General features: G+C 49.7%; 1 protein-coding gene across 1 annotated transcript in view; it reads right to left on the bottom strand.

Annotated features, from left to right (window-relative positions):
- Positions 1-11,955: 11,955 nt before the first annotated feature.
- Positions 11,956-27,101, bottom strand: part of INPP5D (inositol polyphosphate-5-phosphatase, 145kDa) — a 141,387-nt gene continuing 126,241 nt past the window's right edge. Inside the window, 6 exon segments of the mRNA XM_010841232.1 lie at positions 11,956-13,164; positions 14,528-14,767; positions 14,769-15,156; positions 19,444-19,710; positions 20,308-20,404; positions 22,519-22,668. Coding sequence (XP_010839534.1) covers positions 13,162-13,164; positions 14,528-14,767; positions 14,769-15,156; positions 19,444-19,710; positions 20,308-20,404; positions 22,519-22,668 — 1,145 coding nt within the window. The 3' untranslated portion in view covers positions 11,956-13,161.

The following is a 27,101-nucleotide window of genomic DNA, read 5'->3' as shown; positions in this document are numbered from 1 at the left end:
GAGTTTTAAGCTCTCCTCTTCCACTTTAATCAAGAAGCTCTTTAGTTCTTCACTTTCTGCCATAAGAAAACACGCGTCTAAAAGTTAGTAGTTTTTTAGGAAAGTTAGTAGGAATTTTTCAGAGAGAATACCATCTTCTTGCAGCAGACCGTCTTGGAGGGTAATGGCTATAGTAAAGTGACGACCCCCAGACACGGCAAGGATGGGCTTTGAATGCAATGGAGAACCATGTTGTCCCATAGCAGAAAGTGAGAAGGCTGTGGAGAGATCCAACCAGAGGGAGGGCCATCACAGGGGGCAGGACATCCCAGAGAAAGTAGCTCAGAGAGAAATTTCTGCTGGCCAGGTGACGTTAGAATTTTCAGAACAAAGACATCTACTAGTTATTTGTGAATTGTTGGCTGTGATATTTTGTGATGAGGCAACCAAATCTTGACCCCAAATTTCAGTGAAGTCTGTCTTCCACTTGAGCTTTCACTCACAGACCAGAATGGGGCAGAAAAAGGTCAAAATCCAGAAATATGGAAGAAATATGGAAGTGGAGCTGGAGACCACTGGAAGACACATAGCTCCTTAGGAATCCCCTTCTTTGATGTTTGCTCTGGAAATTAAAATACATATCTTCAACACATCACAGCTTATTTAGAATTAATATTGTACCACTTCATGCTTCCCAGGTCTTCCCGGGTGGCTCAGTCAGTAAAGAATCTGCCTGCAAGGCAGGAGACATGGGTTCGATCTCTGGGTCAGGAAGATCCCCTGGAGAAGGGAATGGCAACCCACTCCAGTATTCTTGCCTGAGAATTCCATGGACAGAGGAGCCTGGCAGGCTATAGTCCATGGGGTTACAAAGAGTCAGACATGACTGAGGCGACTTAGCATGCACACACCATCTCAAGTGAAATGTTTAAGCCTGACAATCATGTAACTTCATTTCCCACCCTCCTCTATCTTTTATGTTACAATTATCATAAGTATTTCATTTACATACTCTACAAAATCTATAATTAAAGTGTTATAATTATTGTTTTATACAATCATATTTTTAAGAAATTAAAATTAAAAAGTCTTTTCTATTTATCCACATATTTTACCATTTTCAATGCTTATCAATCTTTCCTGAAGAACCGTGTTTCTATCTATTGTCATATACCACCAGCCTAAAAAAATTCCTTTAGCTTTTTTTTTTTTGGTAGTTGATCTGTTAGCAATGAATTTTCTGTTTTCTTTGATCTGAAAATGTCTTGATTTCATGTTTATTCTTGAAGGATATTTTTACTCTGACTAGAATTCTGGGTAGATCTTTAAAAATGTCTTTCTCTGCTGAGATTTTCCATCTTTTGCTCCAGGAATATTTTCCTTTATGTCCCTGGGAGTAATCATAATAACTGCTATAACATCTTTATCTGCTAATTTCAATGTCTGGAATGGGGTTGATCTCTGTTGCTTATCTTAACTCTAAGATGGGTCACGTTTTACAGATTCTTTCTATATAAAACAATTTTGGATTATATCCTGGATATGGTGAATGATATTGTATCCTGGATACCGTGAATGATAAATTGCAGATCCTCAGAATTCTGTTATGTTCCTCTGAAGAATGTTGACTGATTTTATTTTTTAAAGTTTAAAAGTTTAAATTTTAAACTCAAAATTGCAAAACCTGTCTCTCCTGAGATGTTAAGTAGCTTGTCCTAAGTCAGGCAGCTAATACGCAATAAACATTAGCTAACTTATGAGTTAAATGCATCTTTGACAAGGAAGCCAGGGACATAAAGGAAGCCTGGCATGCTGCAGTCCATGGGGTCACAAAGAGTCAGACACGACTGAGCGACTGAACTGAACTGACTTGACAAGGAATATTTACTTCTCTCAGTTTTCATTTGTGTTTTAAAATGCAGCCCTAAACACACACTCCCTTGGCTTCCACTTGGTTCTCTTTGATGGGAACTCTGCAGTTGGTGGAATTTACTCCCCTCGCTCTTTGTTTTCTCCAGGCATGTACCTTACAGCAGCAGTCCCCAACCCTTTTTGGCACCAGGGACAGGATTTTGTAGAATACAGTTTTTCCACGGATCAGGGGTGGGGAATGGTTTAGGGATAATCATCCCTAAAGTGATGATTACAAGTGTAAGTGTATTACATTTATTGTGCACTTTATTTCTATTATTATTACATTGTGATAGAGTGAAATAATTATACAACTCACCATCATTTGCCTCTCACTGAGAGTTTTCATATGCATCTGCAAGCAACTGATTCATCATGGTCTCTGTGCAGCCAAACCTCTCTGCTAATGATAATTTGTATTCACAGCTGCTCCCCAGTGTTAGCACCACCGCCTCAGCTCCACATTGGATCATCAGACATTAGATTCTCATAAGGAGCGTGCAACCTAGACCCCTTGCATGCACAGCTGACTTTAGGGTTTGAGCTCCTATGAAAATCTAAGGCAGCCACTGATCAACAGGAGGGGTTGCTCAGGAGGTAATGTGAGCCATGAGTAGTGCTCAGTCGCTCAGTCATTTCTGACTCTTTGCGACCCATGGGTGTAGCCCGCCAGGCTCTGCTGTCCAGGGCATTTTCCAGGCAAGAAATACTGGAACAGGCTGCCATTTCCTACTCTGGGGGGACTTCCTGACCCAGGGATTGAACCCACCCACATCCCTTGCATTGGCAGATGGATTCTTTAGCACTGTGCCACCTGGGAAGCCCGTGAGTGATGAGTAGCAGCCATAAATACAGATAAAACTTCCTGACTCCCCTGCTGCTCACCTCCTGCTGTGTGACCTAGTTCCTAACAGGCCACTGATAGGTACCAGTCCATGGCCTGGGGTTGGGGACCCCTGCCTTATAGATCTGAAGTGCTTCCTTTCAGCTGCAGAGACACAGTGGTCCTTTGGCTTCAGGTAATAGAGCCTTGACCTGGATCCTCATAGCCAATAAATGAAGCAGTGTTAGGGATGCCAGATAAAACTCAGGACACTCAGTTAGATTTTAATGTCAGATAAAACCCTATACCTTTTTAGTGTAAAATATTTGAGACATACTTATTATAGAAATTAATAAAGACCAACCAAATAAGAAAAGTCATGGCTATCTATGAGCTGCAAAGGGGTCAGCCATCTTCACTTGTGTTTCAGGAGCCACTCACAGGCAGGCAGAGGCCCAGGAAAGCTTTTTGGTAGAAAAAGGGAGGACCGATAGGGAGTGGGCATCTGGTCCCATCACTTCATGGCAAATAGATGGAGAAACAATGGAAACAGTGACAGACTTTCTTTTCTTGGGCTCCAAAATCACTACAGGTGGTGACTGCAGCCATGAAATGAAAAGACACTTGCTCCTTGGAAGAAAAGCTATGACAAACCAAGAGAGCGTATTAAAAAGCAGAGACATTCCTTTACCAACAAAGGCCTAGTCAAAGCTATGGTTTTACCAGTAGTCATGTATGGATGTGAGAGTTGGACCATAAAAAAGCTGAGTGCTGAAGAACTGATGCTTTTGAACTGTGGTGTTGGAGAAGACTCTTGAGAGTCTCTTAGACAGCAAGGATATCAAATCAATCAATCCTAAAGGAAATCAGTCCTGAATATTCATTGGAAGGACTGAGGCTGAAGCTGAAGCTCCAATACTTTAGTCACCTGATGCGAAGAACTGACTCATTAGAAAAGACCCTGATGCTGGGAAAGATTGAAGGCAAGAGGAGAAGGCGAAAACAGAGGATGAGATAGTTGGATGGCCTTACCGACTTGATGGACTTGAGTTTGAGCAAGCTCCGGGAGTTGGTGATGGACAGGGAAGCCTGGCATGCTGCAGTCCATGGGGTCGCAAAGAGTCAGACACGACTGAGTGACTGAACTGACCTGAACTGACAGGGGACCATGGGCCTGGGGGAGCTGGAGGTGACCACCAACAAATGAGGTGAGGTGTCCTACATGGCTGGTTTGGGGTCCGTACTTGGCTTTCTCTGGTCGTTCCTAAGTTGGAAATAGGGACAAACATTTGAGAAGCTGTCTGTTATTAATCAAATTGTGGCCATTTGGGGCCAGGAGCTGTTGTTTGATTTTCTAGACTGTCAGCAGAGACAGTGGTCTCATTTCCTCCAAGTCTGACTTAGAGCATGCTGCCTTTCTGGGCCAGTTACTGGAGATGAGGGCTTGGTTTCCTGGGCAGGTTTCTTTAGGTGGGGGTCAGAGGTCTATTTTTATAGATGCTCTGGCCACTGTCTGTGTGTATATTCAGCCTCTCGTTGTACTATTTGGGACATAATGTCACTAAATATCTCTTCAGAGAAGTTTCTCTGAGCACTTGGGAATCTCAGCACAGAATAGAAACAGGAGAGGCCAGTGCTGGGGGGCTGACGTGGTTCTAGAACTCTGGTAGCACTGATTCTGTCCGGTGGCAGAGCAGACACGTTGGGACCCCACCCACATCACACCTGTCAAGTCCCACTACCCACGTGTGACTCTTCAGGCCTGAGGGTGCTCTCTGGCCATCAGAGTTGGCTTTGCTGTAGAGGCTTGTGTTATCGGCTGAGAATTAACACCCTCCCCATTTTGTTGTTCAGTCGCTGAGTTGCCTCTGTGACCCCATGGACTGCAGCATGCCAGGCTTCCCTGTCCTTCACTGTGTCCCGGATTTTGCCCAGATTCATGTCTATTGAGTCAGTGATGCTATATCTAACCATCTCATCCTCTGCCGTTCCCTTCTCCTTTTGCCTTCAATATTCCCCAACATCAAGGTCTCTTCCAGTGAAAAGACATCAACAATTGGCTGAGGAATTAACAACCCCAGGGGCAGCCCTTAACCGTGGCTCCTGAGAGCGGGGGTGCAAGCACCCAGCTCTCTCATGACACAGGCGTGTTCCACGCACATTAAGTCCCATTTGGCCACAGTGGCTACCAGCTTCAAGAGCATTTTTTCCTGGTTTCCTTCCCTTCCTGGTCTCAAACCCTTACTCCCTTTCTAGTGCTTCCTGGAGTTACTCCCAAATATTTCCCTTGCACTTGGAAGTTTTGTCTCAGGGTCTGTTTCTGGGAAATCCAAACTCATAAGACAGCTAATGGAGATTAGCTGACCCCAAATTGGCCTCCCTGAAACTTTTATATGTTGGATATACAAGGCTTCCCAGGGCTCAGTGGTAAAGAATCTGCCTGCATAGTAGGAGACAAGGGTTTGATTTCAAGGTCAGGGGACGATCCCCTGGAGAAAGAAACGGCAACCCACTCCAGTATTCTTGCCTGGGAAATCCCATGGACAGAAGAGCCTGGCGGGCTATAGTCCATGGGGTCGCAAATAGTCAAACACGACTAAGTGACTGAACAAACAACAAAAGATACCAAGTGAGGGCTGTGGACCTAGCAGAGGCAAGAAGCAGCAGATCGATGAACACCCATCAGAGAGGGGCCCAGGGCTGACCCTGGGCTCGAAGAGTCTTCTGTACCCTGCCCACTCAGGGGCTGCTATTGTCCCAATCCCCTGAGGCAAGACTGTGCAGCTTCCTCCCCTCCCACATGCCCTGGTGACAGACCCCAGCCCCTGCGGTGACCTCCACAGGTCTGTCTCTTGAGATGGAAGGAGTCTAACTGCCTGGCAATGTGTCTGTGAATTTATGGGAAGTGCCTCCTTTCTCCTAGTCTCCAGCTTTTAGTAGTAGTGGTTAGGTGTCAGAATGAGTGCCTTTCAGTTCAGTTCAGTCACCCAGTTGTGTCCGACTCTGTGACCCCATGGACTGCAGCACACCAGGCCTCCCTGTCCATCACCAACTCCCAGAGTTTACTCAAATTCATGTCCATCGCGTTGGTGAGGCCATCCAACCATCTCATCCTCTGTCATCCACTTCTCCTCCAGACTTCATTCACTCTTTCCCAGCATCAGGGTCTTTTCTAATGAGTCGGTTCTTAGCATCAGGTGGCCAAAGTATTGGAATTTCAGCTTCAGCCTCAATCCTTCCAATGAATATTCAGGACTGATTTCCTTTAGGATGGACTGGTTGGATCTCCTTGCAGTCCAAGGGACTCTCAAGAGTCTTCTCCAACACCACAGTTCAAAAGCATCAATTCTTTGGCGCTCAGCTTTCTTTATAGTCCAACTCTCACATCCATACATGACCACTGGAAAAACCATAGTTTTGACAAGGTGGACCTTTGTTGGCAAAGTAATGTCTCTGCTTTTTAATATGCTGTCTAGGTTGTCATAGCTTTTCTTCCAAGGAGCAAGTATGTTTTAATTTCATGGCTGTAGTCACCATCTGCAATGATTTTGGAGCCCCCCAAAAGAAAGTCTGTCACTGTTTCCATTGTTTCTCCATCTATTTGCCATGAAGTGATGGGACCAGATGCCATGATCTTAGTTTTCTGAATGTTGAGTGTCTTTATCTCCAAAAAATAAGTCTCAGGGGAAGTGGTGTGGAAGTTACTCACTTCTGGGTGACGTGCCCCTCCCCTCCGTTGGGGACATTTGGCGATGTCTGGTGGGGAGTGTGCTGGCATCTGGTGGGCAGAGGCCAGGGGTGCTGTTGGATACCCTACAGTGCACAGACAGCCCCCCACGAAGAGTGATTTGGCCCCTGACCCTACAGTGCCAAGGTCAAGAACCTGACCCCATGGTGAGCAGCCCTTATCTCTATTTTTAGCTCCAGAAGAGTTAATTCCTCAGGTTAACTCCTGCAAATGAAGGCTTGTATGTGCCAGGCCTGCTGTTGCTTTGCTCTAGTCCATCTACAGCTGTGACAGGGACAGAGTAAAAGGAGAAAGCAGGTGATTAAGTAGTTAATCCCACTAGGTGATTGTAAGTAGAGAAAATATGGGCGCCCCTGTAAGTTGATGATTACTCCAGAAAATAGGTTTGCTTCACTACAAAGCCAAGCAGGCTTGCTTAGCAACAAAACCATGCAGCAGAAGCACAAGGTATGCCCGCCCCCCCACAGTAAAACGGTGGTGCCATGAGACCCACATCTTGCCCAGTGAGCTCAGTAAGTTAGTGATCCCTAGGACATGTTCTCTGCACACAGGAAAAATGAAAATTTGTGCGCCTAGATTTACCATGTAGAAACAAGAAAACTCCTTTGCATTAGGAGGAGCTGATGATGAAAGCATGCCATCTACTCAAGAAAGACAGAGACGGTCTTCTCCCCCTCCCCACTTCCTTTGTTTATAAAACTGGAGCCCAGTAAGTTCTTGGGGCACAGAACTTCTCGCCTGCCTGCTTGTAAACCTCACATGCATCTTCTTCTAATAAATCACTTATCTATCACTTTGCCCCTCTTAATTCTTTTCTGCACTGAGACATAAAGAACTGTTTGTATTAGAGCTCTTTGGAGCCCCCAGAAACGACACCCAATGGTCTCAGCTGGACAGGATGGATTCCTGGTGACAAACTGGAAAAAACACAGGAGGACCGGAGGAAATCGGAGGAGACCCAGCCCTGCCATTGATGGAGCCCTGCTGACACCGGACGTTGGGGCCGAGGCTGACCACAACTGCCAGGTCCAAGGCTTGGGCTTTTCTGTCCCAAGGGTCATGAGTGTGACCCAAGGAAGTGATCTGTCAGATCTGGAAACAGGACCTGGCCCTAAAAGCCAGGAGTGAAGGAATCACCAGGAGGAGGGGTTCTGAGATGCTCAGGGCAGCTTCTACATCAGTGACCTTTGAAGCATCCGAGACTAAGACAGAAACATGAAGAATTACGTGGTTTTGTCAGATCATCAAATTGATTACAACTGACATTTTCTCAGGGTAGATGTGCAGCCAGGGTTATTTATTTATCTTTTTAATAAGAATTTTTTAAAAGAATGCATTTAAGGATTCTCTTCTTTACCTTCAGGGTCATTGACTTTTTTTGTTACAAATTTTATTTAATCTTCAGAGCGAATTTTATTTTTAAGATGACATCTCTTTAATTGTTTTGGCTATGGCATGGGACACATGGGATCTTAGTTCCCTGACCAGGAACTGAACCGGTGACCCTTGCATTGGGAAAACCTCCAGGGAAGTCCCCTTTTGTAAAAAATCTTTTTGGCTCCACTGCACTCGACATGTAAGATCTGGAATTTTAGTCCCATGACTAGGGATTGAACTGATGTCCTCGGCAGTGGAAGCTCAGAGTCTTAACCACTGGATCACCAGGGAAGTCCCTATAGTCAGAATGATTTATCTCAAGTGGGTCTTTTCATCTTCACAAGGACCCCATGAGGTTGTTACTATTCTCTTGTTTGTTCAGATGGAGAAGGGAGGCCAGGTTAAGTACTTAGACAAGGTCGTACGGTGGGTGGGCAGTGGGGCTGGGGGTGCCCCAGACTCCAAGATCAAGATCCAAGATCACACCACAGGGGCGATCATTCTAAATACTTAATCCTAAATCGTTCTCCCGGCAACCCCTGGAGGAAATCATCGCATGGCCTTTTGTCCACACACGTGGCAATGTACGCTCTGGCTTGTGCATCTGCCTCTTCTGGAAGCTGAGGCTATCGTCTTATTCCTCTCGAGTCCTCCAGGCCCGCGTGGAGCCTGACATGCTTCAGCACATTTAGGCAGTCCAGCCCCAGAGTCTGCTCTCAGCCACCACATACACTGAATGCTCTTTTAAAATAACTGAAGCGAGATGAACCACTTCTGGGGATGTGCACAACATGAAGTATGAAAATTCAACTTGCATCCCGTGCACTAAAGCCTGATTCCACACGGTGCAGAGGATGGCCTTGGCCTTGGCCTTGCCCCCCTCCTTCTCAGGGGCCCCGCCAGCATGTCCCCCGGTCACTCCTCCTGGAGCCCCCCTGCTCTGCACACCAGGTGGAGGTGAGGCATGTGAGATGCTGAGGTCCCCGGTGGGGTGCTGAGATTCAGGTGGAGCAGGCTCAGGGGAGCCCCTGAGGGGGACCCCCTCTGACCTCTCAGGCCGGCACCTCCTCACCCTTGACCTTCCTACCCACGTGAGCAGCTGCCTGTCATTGCTCGAGCCCCTGCAGGGTGAAGCTTTGGCTGTGAGTCATTTCCTCGGAGGCGAGGGAAGCAGGAAGAAGCTGATAGAGGGAGGAGCAGACATGTCAGAGTCAAGTCTCAAAGGGGACAGAGCGGCCCAGGACCGCGCAGGTCGCAGAGCTGCTGAGGGATGACCGAGATGATGGCCAGGAGCACCGACCCGCACTGCTGTGGTGTCCGGCCGGGCGCCAGCTCAGGGGCTCCCATATATCCCCAGGTCTGCTCCGTCTGGTAGGTAAAATGACCCAGCCGGTCCCCTTGGCCTCAACTTGTCCATCTGCCTCATCCAGTCCCCTGGCCTCAGCTAGCCCATCTGGCCTCAAGGCTGCTTATCTTCTAGGCTGGCCCAGGCTCACCCTGCCCCTTGATTCCCTGCCTTCTTTGTTAGTGACATCCTTGCCCAAGCGGGGTAGGCCTCTACCCACCTCCTTTGGGGACGCCCCTGCAGTCCCCAGCTCAGCGGCCTCCCTCATCACTGCCTGAACCTCTTCCTCCTGCTCTGCATGGAGAACCCTCGAGAGGCCTCCCACACCATTTTGTCCCCTAGGAAGAGGGACTAATAGGCTCACCTCACCGGACACCTATGACGTGCCAGGTGCAGACGCCTGCTCACTGAATCCGCACAGCCACACTACGCCCAAGGCTCCTTCTGCCCATTCTACAGATGAGGAGACTGAGGCTCAGAAATGCTGTTTGGTCCAAGATCACATATTTAGGAAACGAAAGACAAAGATATTTAAACCTCATTCCTTCCGACTCCACGGCCCACAGTACATACCAGCCCTCCTTGAGGTGGTCCCCCTTGATCAGCGCGCTGAGCCTAAGGCCCAGCACATGCCCTTAACGTGTGGTTGAGGGAAGACCGCGAGCCTTCACACCTGGTGTAGAACCACTTCCAGCCCAGCCCAGTGATGGTGGAACGCTGGGAGCTGCGGGGAAAGGAGACCGCGCCTGGACTCTACCTGCCGGGGCTGTTCCCCCACGCGGTGTAGGTTTCCCAGAAAGGAAGCTGGCAGGGTGGGGCTGGGGGTGTTGTCTGAGGTGGGGGGGGTGGATGAGACAACAGATTTGCATCACAAAGGGTCTCCTGCTGAAGTGAAGGCTTGAGCCCAGCTCACTGCCCTGCAGAATGCTTCTAGGCCTCCAGATCGCTGGATCTCCATGGAAATTAGTCCGCCAGAGAAAGAAGCTATTTTAAGGACATGCGATGAGAGACCCTGTAGGCTGGGATAGAGAAGCTAGCTGTGGGGGAGAGCTTTTCTGAATGACTCACTCATTTCCCTCCTATGGGGTGGGGAGAAAAAAAAATGGCATGGAAAAAGAACGGCAGCCCAGGGAGGAGGAGCGGCACAGCCGACCCCGACACTGGGCGCCACGGCCGCCATATTGCGGGTGGAGACGCCGGGCGCACGCTGCTGAGGGAGAGAGGCCTTCGCGATCTCAACACCTCCTGTGGCCATCAGATCCCCTGCTTCCAACCAGCTTTCCTGTCACGCAATGAAGCAAAAAATGCTTCTAAAAAAAAAAAGTGACTGCAGCCGCTTCTGTAACCCCAGGGAACACAGAATTCACCGTAGGGGCAGGGAACGCCTTTGTGAGGAAAGCTTGTTTAATCCACCTCCTTGGTTAGGGAGCTTGGTGAAGAACGGCTAAAACCACCCAGAGGTAAATCACTTTAGGTGATAAAGAGGTGGGAATCTCTGGGTTTCCCTCTCATCCTGCTATTTATTGAACAGGGACTCTGGGAGGCCCGGGGTGGGAAGCAAGCAGACATGGGGGAGAAATCTGGCCCCAAGAGATGGTGGTGGACCCAAGCCTGGGGAGAAAGGTGGACAGGGACCCTGAAGGGTGGGTGCAGGGCTGAGCAGCTGAAAGGACAGGAGCGAAAGCCTTTAATTTTACAGTTTCCAGTTTTAGGCATTAGAGAGGGCCCCACTGTCCGTCAGCTTGCAGTCAAAGTCCTGTTTGGTGCAGAGGCAACTGGTATTGGAGCTTGGGGCAGTGGTGGGGGAAACACTGAGCCTGCTCAGGGTGCCAGAACTCAGACCACAGCTGCTCCTAGAGTCACTTCTGGAAGCCCGCAGAAATGGTGAGGTGGATGTCCATTCCAGGTAGGGGTGGGTCCAGGCAGCACCCACGCTGGCCCTCTGAGCTGGGCACTGCTCCCTGACCCACGAACGGCGCAAACTGCTCCTGCAGGTGGGAGCCTGTGACCTGGCAGATTGTTTTCATTTGTTTACTGTCTCTGGAGCTCAGCAATGAACACTCACAAACCCAGGAGGAACTGGGGGCTGCAGGGCATCCCTGGAGTCCGGCAAAGACATGTGCCATCTCCAGCGAATCCTGGTCCTTCTTGTTGTTCAGTTGCTCAGTCATGTCCAACTCTTTGCGACCTCGTGGTGATGGCACCCTACTCCAGTACTCTTGCCTGGAGAATCCCATGGATGGAGGAGCCTGGTGGGCTGCGGTCCATGCGACTTCGGTTTCACCTTTCACTTTCATGCATTGGAGAAGGAAATGGCAACCCATTCTAGTGTTCTCGCCTGGAGAATCCCAGGGACGGGGGAGCATGGTGGGCTGCCGTCTATGGGGTCTCACAGAGTTGGACACGACTGAAGTGACTTAGCAGGACTGTAGCTGGCCAGGCTCCTCTGTCCCTGGGATTCTCCAGGCAAGAATACTGGAGTGGGTTGCTGTGCCCTCCTCCAGGGGATCTTCCCAACCCAGGGATTAAACCTGCATCTCCTGCATTGGCAGGCAGATTGTTTTTTTTTTTTTTTACCCCTGAGCCACCAGGGAAGCCTCCTGGTCCTTGGCCAACTTCATACCCTTTCTACAGAGTCCCCTCTGTCAGGACAATGCTGGCCCATCTCCACTGCAAACTTCCATAACCACTCCTCCCTGGGCGGCTGCTCAGCAGCTCCGACAGCCTAGAAGCCCGTCTGTGGCTGAACATCAGGAAAAAATGCCACACAGATGGGAGCTGAGAAAAGCACAATTTATTGGTCATGCAGACTGACACATGTGGGGATGTGAGATGCGTACCCGTCCTGAACTCACACTCACTTCTGGATTTGGTTTCCTACATTAATTTCATTACGTCAAAAAGCAACAGACACACAAAAACGTCACCAGTCCATTCTCCTAGTAACCAAGGAAGCAGGGCCAAAAGCCATAGAATTCAGAAAGAAAAGACTGCTTTGAGGGCTAGGAACCAAGAGGCCCGCCCTCCCCAGCAGCCAAGTGGGAAAGCTGGTTTTCTGCAGCGACTAAGGAACAGCAAAGACTTTTCCGTCACCTCGATGAGATAAGGCTCAGGGCGTGGCTCATTCCATGGCCTAGGGGTGCCTGCCCACCTGGAGGAGGGCACGGGGGACTTGGTACAAGCCTGGCATCGCCAGTCTGGGCTGAAGCCGAATCTCTTTACTGGAGAGCAGGAATTGATTTTCCTTCTACTTCTGACTGAAGAACTCGGGTGACCCAGAGAGATCCCTGTTCACACAGGCTGAGCTGGATCCCAGTGGCTTTAGCTATAGCAATTTGCGTCACTGAAGCTAGACAAGGCGAGGTTCACTGTACCCCAAACTAACCACACACTCAGAGCTTCCTAAAGGCCAAGCCCTTCCTCACTCCAGGAGGGCACCGGCCTTAATTTTAATGCTTTGTCCAAACCACTCAGGACATACTGTTTTGAACTGGAAGGGGATGGGGCGGTCTGGGAATGTGGTTTTAGTTGACTGAAGACTCAACTTGTAATGTTCATAAAGCACTTAGCACAGTACCTGGCAGGTGCTGAGTGCTCCACACATGTAGCCATTATTATTATTAATATTATTATTACTAGTATCTCCACCCAGGAATTAGCACTCTAGTTCCTTTCTTCAAAATGCTAGCCGGAACAAGGCTCTTGGGTCCCAAGTACCAAGATCAAGCTGGGGGCCCAGGTGTGCGGGTTGTTGGGTGCCCATCCGGTGTGCTGCTTCTTCCAGCTTCAGCACTGACGATCAGGTTTCACAGCCAGTGCGCCTTGCTGACCACACAGAAGCAAGGCCCTCTCCAGAAAAACACGAAGCCCTGTGCAGGAAGCTGGGTAGGAGGAGTGAACAGGGGTCCTGGGAGAGGGTCCTAGTGGCTTCGTGTTGCTCCTCTGGGCTCCTATCTCACTGGCGGCTCACCAGGGGCTTCACTGCAGGACAAGAACAGAAGATTCAGCACTGTGTCATTGCCAGGCCACAACTAACTCAAGGTCCCCATGTCTTTGCATGCCCCAAGCTAGAGCAGGCTTCCCCTGACATAGTGTTGAAGAGGGCCAGCACACTGTTCTCAGAACTTACACATAATCTATTACATATGTATATATGTTATATGCATACACAGTAATATGTAATATATATGAAATAATATGTAATAGATAATACATACTTTACATGTAAATTGTAACATACAACAATGATATATAACCAAATTTAGTCCTCCCTATAAACCTATGAGGCAGGTTCCACTGATTGCTCATCCACTGACTGATGCACAAACTGAGGCCCAAGGCCCAGCATCAGAGACTGGGGTAGGGGAGAGAGCTGGGATTCAAACCCAGGACAGTCTGGCACCAGAATCTGCTCTTAACCATTATTTGTTTTGCTGAAAAAGAAATCTGTTTCTAGGAAGGAAGAGGACATTGAGTATGAAGTCTCTAGAGCGCTAGGAAATTTTAAAGAACTAACACTAATGATGATGATGAAATAGAAATGATCTGGGCTCTTTTATATTTATGAAGCCTTATTCTTCTGTGGTGTTGGAGAAGACTCTTTAGAGTCCCTTGGACTGCAAGGAGATCCAACCAGTCCATCCTAATGGAAATCAGTCCCGAATATTCATTGGAAGGACTGATGCTGAAGCTGAAACTCCAATACTTTGGCCACCTGATGCAAAGAACTGACTTACTAGAAAAGACCTTGATGCTGGGAAAGATTGAGGGCAGGAGGAGAAGGGGATGACAGAGGATGAGATGGTTGGATGGCATCACCAACTCAATGGACATGAATTTGAGCAAGCTCCAGGAATTGGTGATGCACAGGGAAGCCTGGCATGCTGCAGTCCAAGGGGTGGCAAAGAGTCAGACAGGACTGAGTGACTGAATTGATTCTTCTGGGCCTGACATAGAGGACTCAGTTTACCCACAGCCCCTCCTTTAACCTTTCAACTGTAGGAGCAGGGATTTTTGGGTATAGGCTGGGTTCGAATCCTGTCTTCACCTCCTTTCTCCTTTGCAGTTCCCAGGGCAGGGTTTCTCGGAACCCACTCCTGGGTAGGGTTGGTCTATCGCATACATGGCCATGGATGAGGGCCCACATGCACCAGAGCACGGTTCCTAGCCTGGTGGGTTCTAGCAGACGCATGCACACACAGGCACCCTCCGACCACGCAGGCACCGCCCACACAGGTGCACCGAGCATACTCCCGACATGGCTGGGTAGCACTCCCATGCACCCACGTGCACCTGTAGTGCACACCCGCGCATGCGCACCCGCCTGCCCGCTCCCAGAGCGCACCTGCATGGCGGTCCGGCTGAGCGGCGCGTCCTCCGGCCGGTGCTTGGAGTGGTGAGGCAGCTCGGCGTTGTCGCGGTAGTCGCGGCTCTTGGAGTGCTGCAGGTGCAGGACGGCCGGGCTCTTGACCGGGAGGGGCGGCCGCTGCCCCTGGGCGGGCAGGGGCTGCTGGCTGAGTTCCGATCTGGAAGGCTTGATGGGCCTCTTGACCGGCACCGGGACCGGCACCGGGACCGGGGACCGGGACCTGCGAGCCGGCCGGGGCCTTGGGCTTCCCTTGGCTCTTGTCCCCGCCCGGCGGGCGGCCCTCGGAGGTGGAGCAGGTGAAGGAGCGGACCCGGGGCGTGGGGCTGAGGAAGGGGGCGGGCGGGGGCACCGGCTTGCCGGTCCCCTTGCTGCCCTCTGCTTCCTGGGCTTTGGAGAGAAGGATGCTGGGTGACATGATGCCCGGGTCCGGGCAGGGCGGGGGCTCCTTCCTCAGCATCTTTGGGGACTCCTGCTCTTTCCTGGGAGCCGGCTTCGGGAATGCGCTCACAGACCCGTACAGGGGGTTCTCAAACATCTCGGGCTTAGTCAGCTGCAGCTCCTCGGGAGGCGAAGGTTCCGCCACACTCTTCACCACATCGCTGGGCCTGGAGCGTGAGAAAGAAGACACACAGGGAAGAAACACAGATGGGGAATGACTGCTGAATGCCTGCGGAGTTTCCTTTGGGGGTGATAAAGACCTTTCGAACTAGATTGAGGTGGTGGTTGCCTTAACACAGTGAAGGCACTCAATGCCACCTAGTTGTTCACTGGAAAAATGTTGCTGCTGCTGCTGCTAAGTCGCTTCAGTCGTGTCCGACTCTGTGCGACCCCATAGAGGGCAGCCCACCAGGCTCCCCCGTCCCTGGGATTCTCCAGGCAAGAACACCGGAGTGGGTTGCCATTTCCTTCTCCAACGCATGAAAGTGAAAAGTGAAAGTGAAGTCGCTCAGTTGTGTCCGACTCTTAGCGACCCCATGGACTGCAGCCCGCCAGGCTCCTCTGTCCATGGGATTTTCCAGGCAAGAGTACTGGAGTGGGGTGCCATTGCCTTCTCCTGGAAAAATGTTAGGCTTCATTTTATGTTATGTGAATTCCACTGTGATTAGAGACAAGAGAAGGAACTCTTCCTCTTCCTCTTACGTTGATGGTCTCAGAGGTAACCTCCACCTTTCCTTGGACATTTTCCACCATAGAAACTGTCCATACCAGAGCATCACTAAGCAAGGGGGACGAGCGAATTCTGCTCTGAGCCACAGAGGAACAGAAGCCTGTGCTACTGGAGGGTCCCAAGTTCAGAAGCTCGGTTTAACAGAAGCATGGAAGGCCCCCAAGTGTGAGACGCTGCCCCTCGCGCAGGCGATGGACGGGAACCAGACGACATCGGTGCTCACGGGACCCACAGCTCCTATTAACACGGTGTTCTTTCCTCTGCATAAAGCCCTCTCCCCGAGGGCTCCTGGTGAGCGGGGCTTCCTTTGTGCCTCATTCAGAGTGAGAAGGAAACAGTGGTGTTCGTGCTGAAAATTAGAAGCCACCTAGAGATGCGCCAGGAAACAAGCCAGTAGCAAGAACAGAGGCCTGTCTGATTTCTGGACCGAGAAGGAGGTCCATGCTGTCCCCAGGGCAGGTGAGAGCTTCCTTTGTGTTTCCTGATTTACTTCTACTCTTGCTGGAGGTGGTTTCCTGCTGAGCGAACTAGGAGAACTAGGAATGGGGACACATTTTGCTTTCTGGCCAGTGGCGTGATCTCCCAGGGGTGTGTTCTGGGTTCTTCAAAAATGAGGAAGCTATTGAGAACAAAATGTGGGTCCCCTTGGAAAACGCACTGAACCGGTCAGGCCGTGATGCCTCATACTGATGGAGCATGTGCTGCAACGCTGCTCAGAGGTTTCTGAACAGCCTCAGCTCATGGACTCTTTAGGGAGGAGGAGTGGGCAAAGGACAGAGGCGAGATGCTATCCTCTCACTGGGGCCAGTGAGACAAGGTGGGGTTTGGGGACACGGAGAATTGGGCTGTCGCTCATTACTTTTTGGAAAGACCTGGAAGCAGTTGCCTAAGCAGAAGGCCGCTCCTCCCCTCTGGGCCGTCCTCGGCACCTGCTCTGGACCCCCAAAGACCTCTGCTCTGAGTTAGCCTGGGGAGGAAGGGGCAGAAAGGGAAAGCAGCATTGGGTGAAACTTCACCTGAAGTTTCGGATGAAGAGGCCAGAAGGAGAAAAGAAAGGTGCATGGCCTGCTGCCTGAAGCTTGCTCTAGTGATGAGATAGGAAGGCTCCTGCTTGCAGAGAGTTAGGGTGTGGATGCAAGCATTTTGCTGATTGCAAAGATGGGCAGGCAAGGCAAGCTTCCCTCAAAGAGGGGGCTTCTGCTTGCTGGGGGCAGGGAGACTGGGGAAGACTGCTTTTAAAAAGTCTTATTTCCTTGATGGGAAGTCACAAGGAAGCAGCTCCCATAGTAGCCACGGCTGTGGAATCAGCCAGCCCATCCCCAGGGTACAGAGTGGGTTCTTGGGGCCAAATGACTTCACTCCTCAAATCCGGAGTCTGTTCTTTTCTAAAGGAGCAAAGCACCAAGCAAGGTCTGAGAAGAGCCTTCTTTCTCTCTTTTTTTCTGTTTAAACTTTTTATTTTGTATTGGGATATAGCTGATTAACAATGCTATGAAAGTTTCAGGTGGACAGCAAAGGGACTTAGCTATACATACATATGTATCCATTCTCCCTGAAACTCCTTTCCCAACCAGGCTGCCACATAACATTGAGCAGAGTTCCCTGTGCCATACTGTAGGTCCTTGTTGGTTATCCATTTTGAATGTAGCAGTGTGTTCGTGTCCACCCCAAATTCTCTAACTGCCCCTTCCCTCTGGCAACCATAAGTTCATTTTCTAAGTCTGTGACTCTCAAGGAAAGCCCCCTTTCTAACCACATCATTTCGGTCCAGGGTGACCAGTTGTCCAGGTTTGCCCAGGACTTGAGGTGTTTCTTGGGATGTGGGATTCCTGGTGCAAAAGAAGGGGACAGTGCTGGGCAGACTGGGACAGCTGGTCATTCTGCTTGGTTGCTGTGCAGTGTTGGGAGGACTGGGACACCCCCTTTCCCGTAACCATCTCTCAGGCCGAGTTGGGGCTCAGGAGCAGCAAGAGGATTGCAGGCAGGCATGGGAGCCCCCAGCGTCTTGCCTCCAATCACCTCCTTGCTGAGAAGTACCAATTGCTGAGAAGCACCCACCCCACCCTGTATCTACGATGTCCCCTTTCTGAAGCTGTCACCTATAAAACAGGAGGGAACTGCTGGCCACCGTGTGCCCAGATGTGTGCTTGAACTTGAACTTGTGCTGTGTTTAGGTTAGCACAAAGAGACATTTACTTTGGGAACTTAACAACATTTCACTTGAACAATCCCCCTGTTCACTGTGGTTGTTCCTAACTCTGTTTCCTGGGGTTGCCAAAGAGAGGACCTTTGCCAAAGAGGCACCTCAGGACCCGCCATACCATGGCTTTTGTTCTCATTTTTCCCGGAGAGGAACCTAGGCTGCTTCTCCTTCTGGTTTTCTTACGGAAAGACTAGAGTCCATGATGTTATCAACAAAGTCTGAAAACTAGAGGTATAGAGACAAAACTGAGCCTGCCCTGTCCGGTCCCATCCTCCTTCCTTCTGTCCCTTCCATCCTTCCATGCATCTGCCCAGTTTCTTTTTTTTAAGAGAACAAAACTTAAGAGAGTTATAAACTGCCCTTCAAGCCAGAGGAAACTCCAGCCAGGCCCGGTGAGAGTGTTGGGAGTGGCAGGAGATGAGAGGAAACATGTTCTATAGCACGCTCTTCCCTGACTCTGAATTCACGACAGAAAATGCCAAGAGGAACGTGGGACCTTAAGAGAGGGGAAGACAGACCCAGAGTGGCCCCCCCGAAGACATCATAAACGGTACCGGCAGCCCCCAAAGGAAGCCTATGCTGACGATACTTTGCACATCTTCAGTCATTGTTAGTTAAGGTCTGCACTTTTAATTTCTGACACCCTGTGGTTACGGGAAACCTGGAGGGCTCTGGAGCCTGGCAAACGTGTGGGTTTGCTTGCTCAAGGCAGCGGCTGTGTGGGCTCCTCCCAGGCTCCCAACCTCCGGGCATGTGCTGCCTGGACCAATTCTAGATGCAGGCTAGCCTTCTCTAACCACTGGGTTTTTCCCGAAGTTTCACAGCCAAACCCCCTTCTCCCTCTGTGGCCTGACTGCTCTCCTCCTCTTGGGAATCCCCAGTCCCAGCTGCTGCTTGTTTGAATTGGTCTCAACAGGACAGAAGGGACAGTTGCACCTGAGACCAGGAAACACCGTGGTTGACAGGAGACTGAGGAACTGGGAGCTGGGGAGGGACTCCTACATGGAGATTCCCGTCTCTGTTCTGCAGGGCCCTCCCGGGAGTGGGAGGTTGACAGGCATTTACTGCTTATAGAACCGTATTTTTCAATGAAGGTTGTTTTTACAGGACTGTGTTTTTCTTTGGCAGTATGTTTAAATTTTTTTCTCCATGTTTTAAAAAAACTTTCCAGGGACTTCCCTGGTAGTCCAGTGGCCAAGACTCCACACTCCCAGTATAGGGAGCCGAGGTTCGAGCCCAGGTCAGGGGACTAGATCCCACTAAGTTTGCATGCCACAACCAAAGATCCAGTGTGCCGCAGCTAAGACCTGGCACAGCCAAATAAATGAATATTAAAAAAACACCAATAGGGTAGCAACTGGAGATTCCACCTGCATTTCTCAAGAAACTCCTGTGTTCTAGGCCCTGAGGGTGAGTCAGTGACCAAAGTGGGACACACAGCCCCACCCTTCTATTCGAGGCCCAGGCTTCCTGGCTGTGAAAAGCCAGGGAAGGGTGAGGTCATGGTGAGAGGACACTCACCTTGACTCCTGTGTCCTGAGGCAGGGGCCCCGGGTTGCTGTTGACGATGTAAACTTCTTGGGTGATACGGGTGGTTGGGAGGGTGGCGTCGGGGGGCTCTCTCCCCTTCCAGGCCCCAGGGCGGAGTCCTTGAGTGGCGGGTCGTAGCTCCAGGCAGTGGGCTGCTGGTCGGGGGACAGGGTCTGCTTCAAGTGCCCAAAGTTCCCCACCCCCATGTAGCTGGGGTTGATGATTTCTGTGATGCCGGAGCTACTGCATGGAGGGACCCTGAGGGGGGAAGAGGGGACACAGTTACAGCTCACAGCTCCTCTGGGGCAGCACTGGTCTGAGGACAGTGTCTTTTGATGTCCCTCGGCGCTCCTCAGGCTCTCCCCAACCCCAGTGACTTTCCGCCTTAGAACAGGCTGGGGCTTTTAGCTCTGGAGCCACATCTGCTAACGTCCTTGGTCCTCAGGAAATATGACACCCGTCCCGTGCGATCATCTCTGTAGCTGCTTCCTCCTGGGGTGGGCGTCTTTCTAGTAGGCTATGCCTTTCCAAGGCAGGGACTGCACTTAACGTGCTTTGGTTTCTCTAGAACCTGACACATGGAGGTACTCAGTGTTGGCTGAACTGAACTTTGCAATGCAGAAGAATCTCCCTGGCCTTGTCGCATTCACACCAACCTCCCCTGAGCCTGAGGTTTGCGGTCAGAAGCCTCGGAGCTGGAAGCAGGACAGGCCTCTTGTGGCTGGCACTTTCTTTCCCTGTGAGTCCTTGCTTTCTCTCTCTTCCACTTCCCCACTCCCCGTCCTGGGTCTGTAAAGCCAGGCTAGTTTGCAGTGAAGTCCTGGCTCTTACCCACTCTCCAGGCCCCCAATCTACCTGTTGGCAGGTTCCCACTGCTTCATGGGGTCATGGCTGGTAAGGCTTTTCAGGGACTTGGGTCCACTGGATTCATCCCGCTCCGTCTTCACAAAGTCTGCAAGAAAGGGGCCGGGAAAGACCTTGTGAGGGGCAGCCCCCAGGGTTTGGGCCAGGATGGCTCAGAGGTGTCCACTGGCGTGCTGAAGCTGGAGAGTGAATACTGGCTGCCTGAGGGCAGATTCTGAGACCTTGTGTGTGTTTGGTGGTCGATCAGTTATGCCTGCACAGCTCCAGGGCTGGGAGAGTGGGCATGTATGACCCAGAGTTGTCATTTCCTGCAACATCTCCAGCTCGGTGGTGTCAGCGAGGGACAATGCAGGCAGCTATTTTTTGGCAAATCTGAATAAAAGAAATACAACAAGGTAGTGCTGCAAGAGCACTCAGTGCCCAGAGCCAGCCTGTTCACAAGCTAAATGGGGAACTGGGACCCCATCTTCATAACCGACTCTGGTTGTGGCTGCAGGGGTACCAGGTCCCCCTCAGGTCCAGATCCTGCAAGAGAAAGCAGCTCCCAAAGGCAGAGCCAGGAGGCACACGCACAGGAGGCTGCACCCTCGATGCCCAGAGCCTTCCACGACCAGGGGCTGCCAGACTGTTCACATGCACGAGTCCTGCTGTCTCGCTGTTCATGTGAGCGGCAGGACCCCATCATGTTTACAAACTTACGGATGCTTAGCAGGGGCTGAACCTGCACTTTCACCCTGGACCAGCCACTTGGCTCAGCTTGTGACCTTCAGCCAAACACTTAACCTCTCTGTGCCTTAGTTTCCCTATCTATCAACCAAGGACAAGACCTTGCTCTCGGAGCTATTGTGACAGAGAAATGAGGTGGCATTTAATAGATAATCGTTTCATGCATCAAGTATAAAATGAAAGCCTGACTCATTTTAGACACTGTTATTTGAGCACTTTTGAGGAAGAATTAAAGCGAAGAGGAAAAGGGAAAGATCTATTGTCTGAGAAGGAAGACAGACTTGATTAACATATTTTGAGCAGCTCTGTGCCTCTCAAATCATTTATTATTTCAAGCAGGGAGGTTTTAATGGGATGGATACTATTGAGAAGGACACGTATTAATTTCCAGGTTTCAAAAAATGTATGCAGGGTTCAGAGAAAATTACAAATTCGCATCTTCCTTGTGTTCTCTTTATGTTACTAGGTCTCTTGACCACATTTCAGTAGTCTCACAGTGAAGCTGTGACAGTTCTCCTCTCCGAGATGCGACATCTGAACTTGCCTAATGCAGCAGCCCCCAGCCTTTTTGGCACTAGGGACCGGTTTCGTGGAAGATAGTTTTTCTACAGACTGGAGTGGGGGGCGGGTGGTGGTTTCGAGATGAATCAGGTACACACTTACTGTGCAGGAGCCTGGTGGGCTGCTGTCTATGGGGTCGCACAGAGTCGGACACGACTGAAGCGACTTAGCAGCAGCAGCAGATGGCCAGCCAAAGTAAGCAAGTGGCAAATTAGGGGGAGAATAAGATTGAGTTCAAGTTCAAAGAAGTGCTAGGGGACTCTGCCTGGCAAGAGAAGGCCACGGAGGGTGGCTGGGACTAGGATCAGGAAGGGCCAAAGAAATGTGCTCAGGATGAGAGTGGGGCTTCCAGGTGCACACGGTGCATGAAGGTGATACCAAGGGTAGGTGATACCAAGATGCCCAGGGTGGGTACCAGGAGGGCGAGCTGTAGGCACATACGCGGGCGTGTGTGTATATATGAGTGCGCACCACGTGGCCACAAGGAAGAACAGGAACCACGTGGGAAATTCGAATCTCAACTGCAGCCGTGGTTTCAATCTCCCTCGCCCCTCAGCCAGGAAAGAGACTGTGAGTAATCAGCAGGTCTGTGCGCAACGCTGGTCCTCCCGGTGGAGGTGTTGAGTTACAAGGCCCGGAAGGCTCACAGGAGAGCAGAGGACCTGGGAAAGCCACACGCTGCACCTCTTTAGAGATATGAGTTGACTGGGGTCGGGGAAGGGTGATCTGAGGCTGTGGACAGTTGCGGTTCTGTAGGGAAATTCTTGAACCTATGGAGGGTTGGGCCAGATTGTCTCTGAGGCCCCCTCCAAGGCTGGATTTTCGTCTTGAGGCCTCAGCAGACAGAATATTCCATGCCTGTTCCCCGCCCAGCGGTGCCGAGGAGGGAGCAGAGGAGGGGGCATGTCCACTTACCGTAGAGCTTCTCCCTCATCTTGCCCTGGGAAGTCTGCAGCTTAATGTTCCCCCGGAAGTGACCGGTCATCTCTCCATGGTGGGTGAGAGGTGTGTAGATGGGGAGCTGAGTTTCCGTGGCTTCTAACCGTAGAGCGATGCAGCCCTCGCCTGAGGAGGTGCGGGGGACAGTAGTCAGGTCAAGACCCCCTCATTTCACTGGAGAAACACCATGCATTTGTCCTGGAGATTTAGTCCCCCTCCCAGAGCTGCAGTGGCCAAGGCAGGGATTATGGGACTAACCTTTCAGAACAACTGCTCAGCAATTTGGGGAAAACAGCTCAAACCTTCAGTGAACTCCATGCAGATTAGTGGATGCAAGAAATTAAATCATAGAAAATCCAGCAGAAAACCAGAATTAAATACTAATTTGATTGCTGGAGAGAAGGATAACCTCCCAAGGTTTGAAGCAGTGTGAGAAATGACAAAACAAGGCTGACAGATAAGAGGATATAAGAGTTTAAAACTTCTGCATAGAAGAATTTTTAAAAAATGGGAAGAGGACTGACTGAGGCCATTCGCTGCAGCCAGCTTCAGAGAGGATATTTTATCTGAACGCCTCAAAAATCAAATCTCCAGCAGAGTAATGGGCAGAGTACCCCACAGACATTTTCTACAAAAAGAGAAATGTAGCTGGTTAATTTCATTACTCTAAATGGAAACCAGTTCAGTCTTCTGAGTCATCAAAAATGCAAATTAAGGCAGCACTTAAGGGACTCTCTCACAGACATGAAACTAGCAAAAGAAGGAAGCAAAGAACAGTGCCAGTAAGGATCTGGGAAGACACGTACACCTGGACATGAGAAGGTCAACAAGGCAAGAAGGAGCCTTCACAGCCATCAGTTTGATGACAAGGGCCAAGAATCAGAAACACATGTACACATTGCTTTAGCCAGGAAACATGGGAGCTTGTCCTAAAGAGATGATCCAAAAGGATCAATGTAGCCAAAGGAGATTGAAAAATGTCCACAAAGAAGAAAAGGCAACCCTCGTCCACTCTTGGTGGGAATGTGAATAGGTGCGGCCGCTGTAGAAAACAGTATGGCATTTCCTTACAAAAAAAAAAAAACTAAAAATAGAAGCAATCCCATTCCTGCTCATATATCTGGAGAAAAGGAGAAAACTCTAATTCAAAAAGATACATTCACCTCTGTGTTCATAGTAGCACTATTTACAGTAGCCACGACATAGAAGCAACGTAAATGTCCACTAACAGGTGAATGTGGTGTACATACACAATGGCATATTAGCTGCAAGAAAAAGAAATAATGCCATTTGAGGCAGCAGGGATGGGCCTAGAGCTTCTCATACTGAGTGAAGTAAGTCAGAGACAAATATCATACGATATCACTTACATATGGAATCTAAGTGTTGTTCAGCATATTTACAGAACAGAAGCAGACTTGCAGACATAGAAAACAAACTCCTGCTTACCCAAGTGGAAAGGAAGCATGGGGGGGATAAACTAGGGGTTTGGGATCAGCAGATAAGACCACTACATTTAAAATAAATAGCAGAGTCCTACTGTATAACACAGGGAGATATATTCAATCTCCTATAATAAATCATAATGGAAAACAACATGACACGATATATAATATATATCTGCATCAACTTGCTGTACACCAGAAACTAACACATTGTAAACCAACTGTAGTTTAATAAAAAATAAAAACGTCCACAAAGAGCTCCATTTGAGCATTATTGATAACACTAACAAAAATAATCGGCTGAGCCTCAACAGTGGTAGTAAGGAACAGTTTTAACAATGAGGATATAAAAAGATTGAAAGATGACCAAAAAATGAAGATATAGTAAGTTCATGGAATATTATGAAACCATTAGAGGCAACCGTCATGAAGGCTGGGTTGGAGGATCATGGAAAATGTGTCTTATCTGACACTAGGTGAGGAAAGCAGACGATAACGGGTGTCTCTGTGGTAATTATTCATGTAGAAATCTATGTGCCTATGGATGAACGCTGGAGTGTGAAAGCAAATAAATACGAGACTGCTGAATGATTTTTTTCCTAGTTATTAGTATGATGGGTCTTCCAGGAGGTTAAGAATCCACCTGCCTGCACATCAAAGGAAACTATTAGCAAGGTGAAAAGACAGCCTTCAGAATGGGAGAAAATAATAGCAAATGAAGCAACTGACAAACAACTAATCTCAAAAATATACAAGCAACTCTTGCAGCTCAACTCCAGAAAAATAAATGACCCAATCAAAAAATGGGCCAAAGAACTAAATAGACATTTCTCCAAAGAAGACATACAGAGGGCTAACAAACACATGAAAAGATGCTCAACATCACTCATTATCAGAGAAATGCAAATCAAAACCACTATGAGGTACCATTTCACGCCAGTCAGAATGGCTGTGATCCAAAAGTCTACAAGCAATAAATGCTGGAGAGGGTGTGGAGAAAAGGGAACCCTCTTACACTGGTGGTGGGAATGCAAACTAGTACAGCCACTATGGAGAACAGTGTGGAGATTCCTTAAAAAACTGGAAATAGAACTGCCTTATGATCCAGCAATCCCACTGCTGGGCATACACACTGAGGAAACCAGAAGGGAAAGAGACACATGTACCCCAATGTTCATCGCAGCACTGTTTATAATAGCCAGGACATGGAAGCAACCTAGATGTCCATCAGCAGATGAATGGATAAGAAAGCTGTGGTACATATACACAATGGAGTATTACTCAGCCATTAAAAAGAAAACATTTGAATCAGTTCTAATGAGGTGGATGAAACTGGAGCCTATTATACAGAGTGAAGTAAGCCAGAAGGAAAAACACCAATACAGTATAATAACACATATATATGGAATTTAGAAAGATGGTAACAATAACCCTGTGTACGAGACAGCAAAAGAGACACTGATGTATAGAACAGTCTTATGGACTCTATGGGAGAGGGAGAGGGTGGGAAGATTTGGGAGAATGGCATTGAAACATGTAAAATATCATGTATGAAACGAGATGCCAGTCCAGGTTCCATGCACGATCCTGGATGCTTGGGGCTAGTGCACTGGGGCGACTCAGAGGGATGGTATTGGGAGGGAGGAGGGAGGAGGGTTCAGGATGGGGAACACATATATACCTGTGGCGGATTCATTTTGATATTTGGCAAAACTAATACAATTATGTAAAGTTTAAAAAAAAAATAAAAAGAATCCACCTGCCAATGCAGGAGACATAAGAGACACGGCTTCGAACCCTGGATGGGGATAATCCCCTGGAGGGGGAAATGGCAACCCACTCCAGTATTCTTGCCTGGAGAATCCCTTGGACAGAGGAGCCTGATGGGCTACAGTCCACGGAGTCGCAAAGAGTCGGACGTGACTGAGCGTCTGAGCACATCAGTATGATGTGCTATTTGTCAGCATGAACACCAAGAGAAAGAAACAAACGAGGACCTCAGTGTTTGGCAGGAAGATGGAGCCTCAGACCCGCATGCCCGTTTCCTGCCGGCAAACCTCCTGACGCTCGGGCACCATGTAGATCCTTTTTCTTTGCTCCATCAGACTCCTCAGGCTCTACCCGCCCCTGCCCTGGCTCAGGGACCTCTTTTCCAGTGTTGTGGTGGGAGGGAGTGGAGGGCAAGATTCTGGAGCTGTGCTATCTGGGTTCAAGTCCAAGGTCACGCAGCAGTGGCTGGGTGACCTTGGACACGTCACTTCATTTCCTCACCTCTGCAGTGGGGGTGGTGATGGCACCTAAATCCCAGGGCTCTGGGTAGAGCCTGCAGAGTGGGCAACAGACACATGTGGGCACCCTTCCTGTCTGCAGCCTCTTTCTGCTTCCTGGCTTCCCCCGATCAGCATTGACCACCTGCAGATTCCTTCCATTGGAAGCAGACGCCCGCCCTGGACCCCACTGCACATGCTGGTGGGCCTCACGCCCTCCGCTTCCTCACCCCACTCACTCCCTCACTGCACACGGTTCTCCCAAGTCCAGAGATGATCCCCGGGGCTCTTGGTCTGCAGGACGCAAGTCTTTACTTGGCCGGATCTCTCGGCCACATTTGCTGTCATAACCACCCGCTCCTCTTGAGCAGCTCTGACGGCGTCCATGACCCCAGTCTTCCATTTTCCTCCCACTTCCCTGGCTGAGTCTGCTTCACCTGCTCCTCCCCACAGCTGACCCAGTTCAGGAAATGGAAACATCTGCTCAGCTACTGAAACCAGGAGTGCAGGGCCATCCTCCAGCCTCTTCCCCGGATTCCCGTAGTCAAACAGTGGCCCTTCTCAGTACCTCTCAATTTTAAACTCTCTTTTTTTTTTGCCGTCACCACTTTCATTCTGGCTCCCTCATCCACCACATGTTGTTGTTGTTGTCGTTCAGTCACTCAGTTGTGACCGACTCTCTGCGACCCCGTGGACTGCAGCTCACTAGGCTTCCCTGTCCTTTGCCATCTCCCGGATCTTACTCAAACCCATGTCCATTGAATCGGTGATGCCATCCAACCATCTCATCCTCTGTCACCCCCTTCTCCTCCTGCCCTCAATCTTTCCCAGCATCAGGGTCTTTTCC

This window comes from Bison bison, unplaced genomic scaffold (genome assembly GCF_000754665.1).
Source record: "Bison bison bison isolate TAMUID 2011002044 unplaced genomic scaffold, Bison_UMD1.0 scf7180017864158, whole genome shotgun sequence".
NCBI classification, from domain to species: domain Eukaryota; kingdom Metazoa; phylum Chordata; class Mammalia; order Artiodactyla; family Bovidae; genus Bison; species Bison bison.
This window is presented reverse-complemented; position numbering and strand designations above follow the sequence as displayed.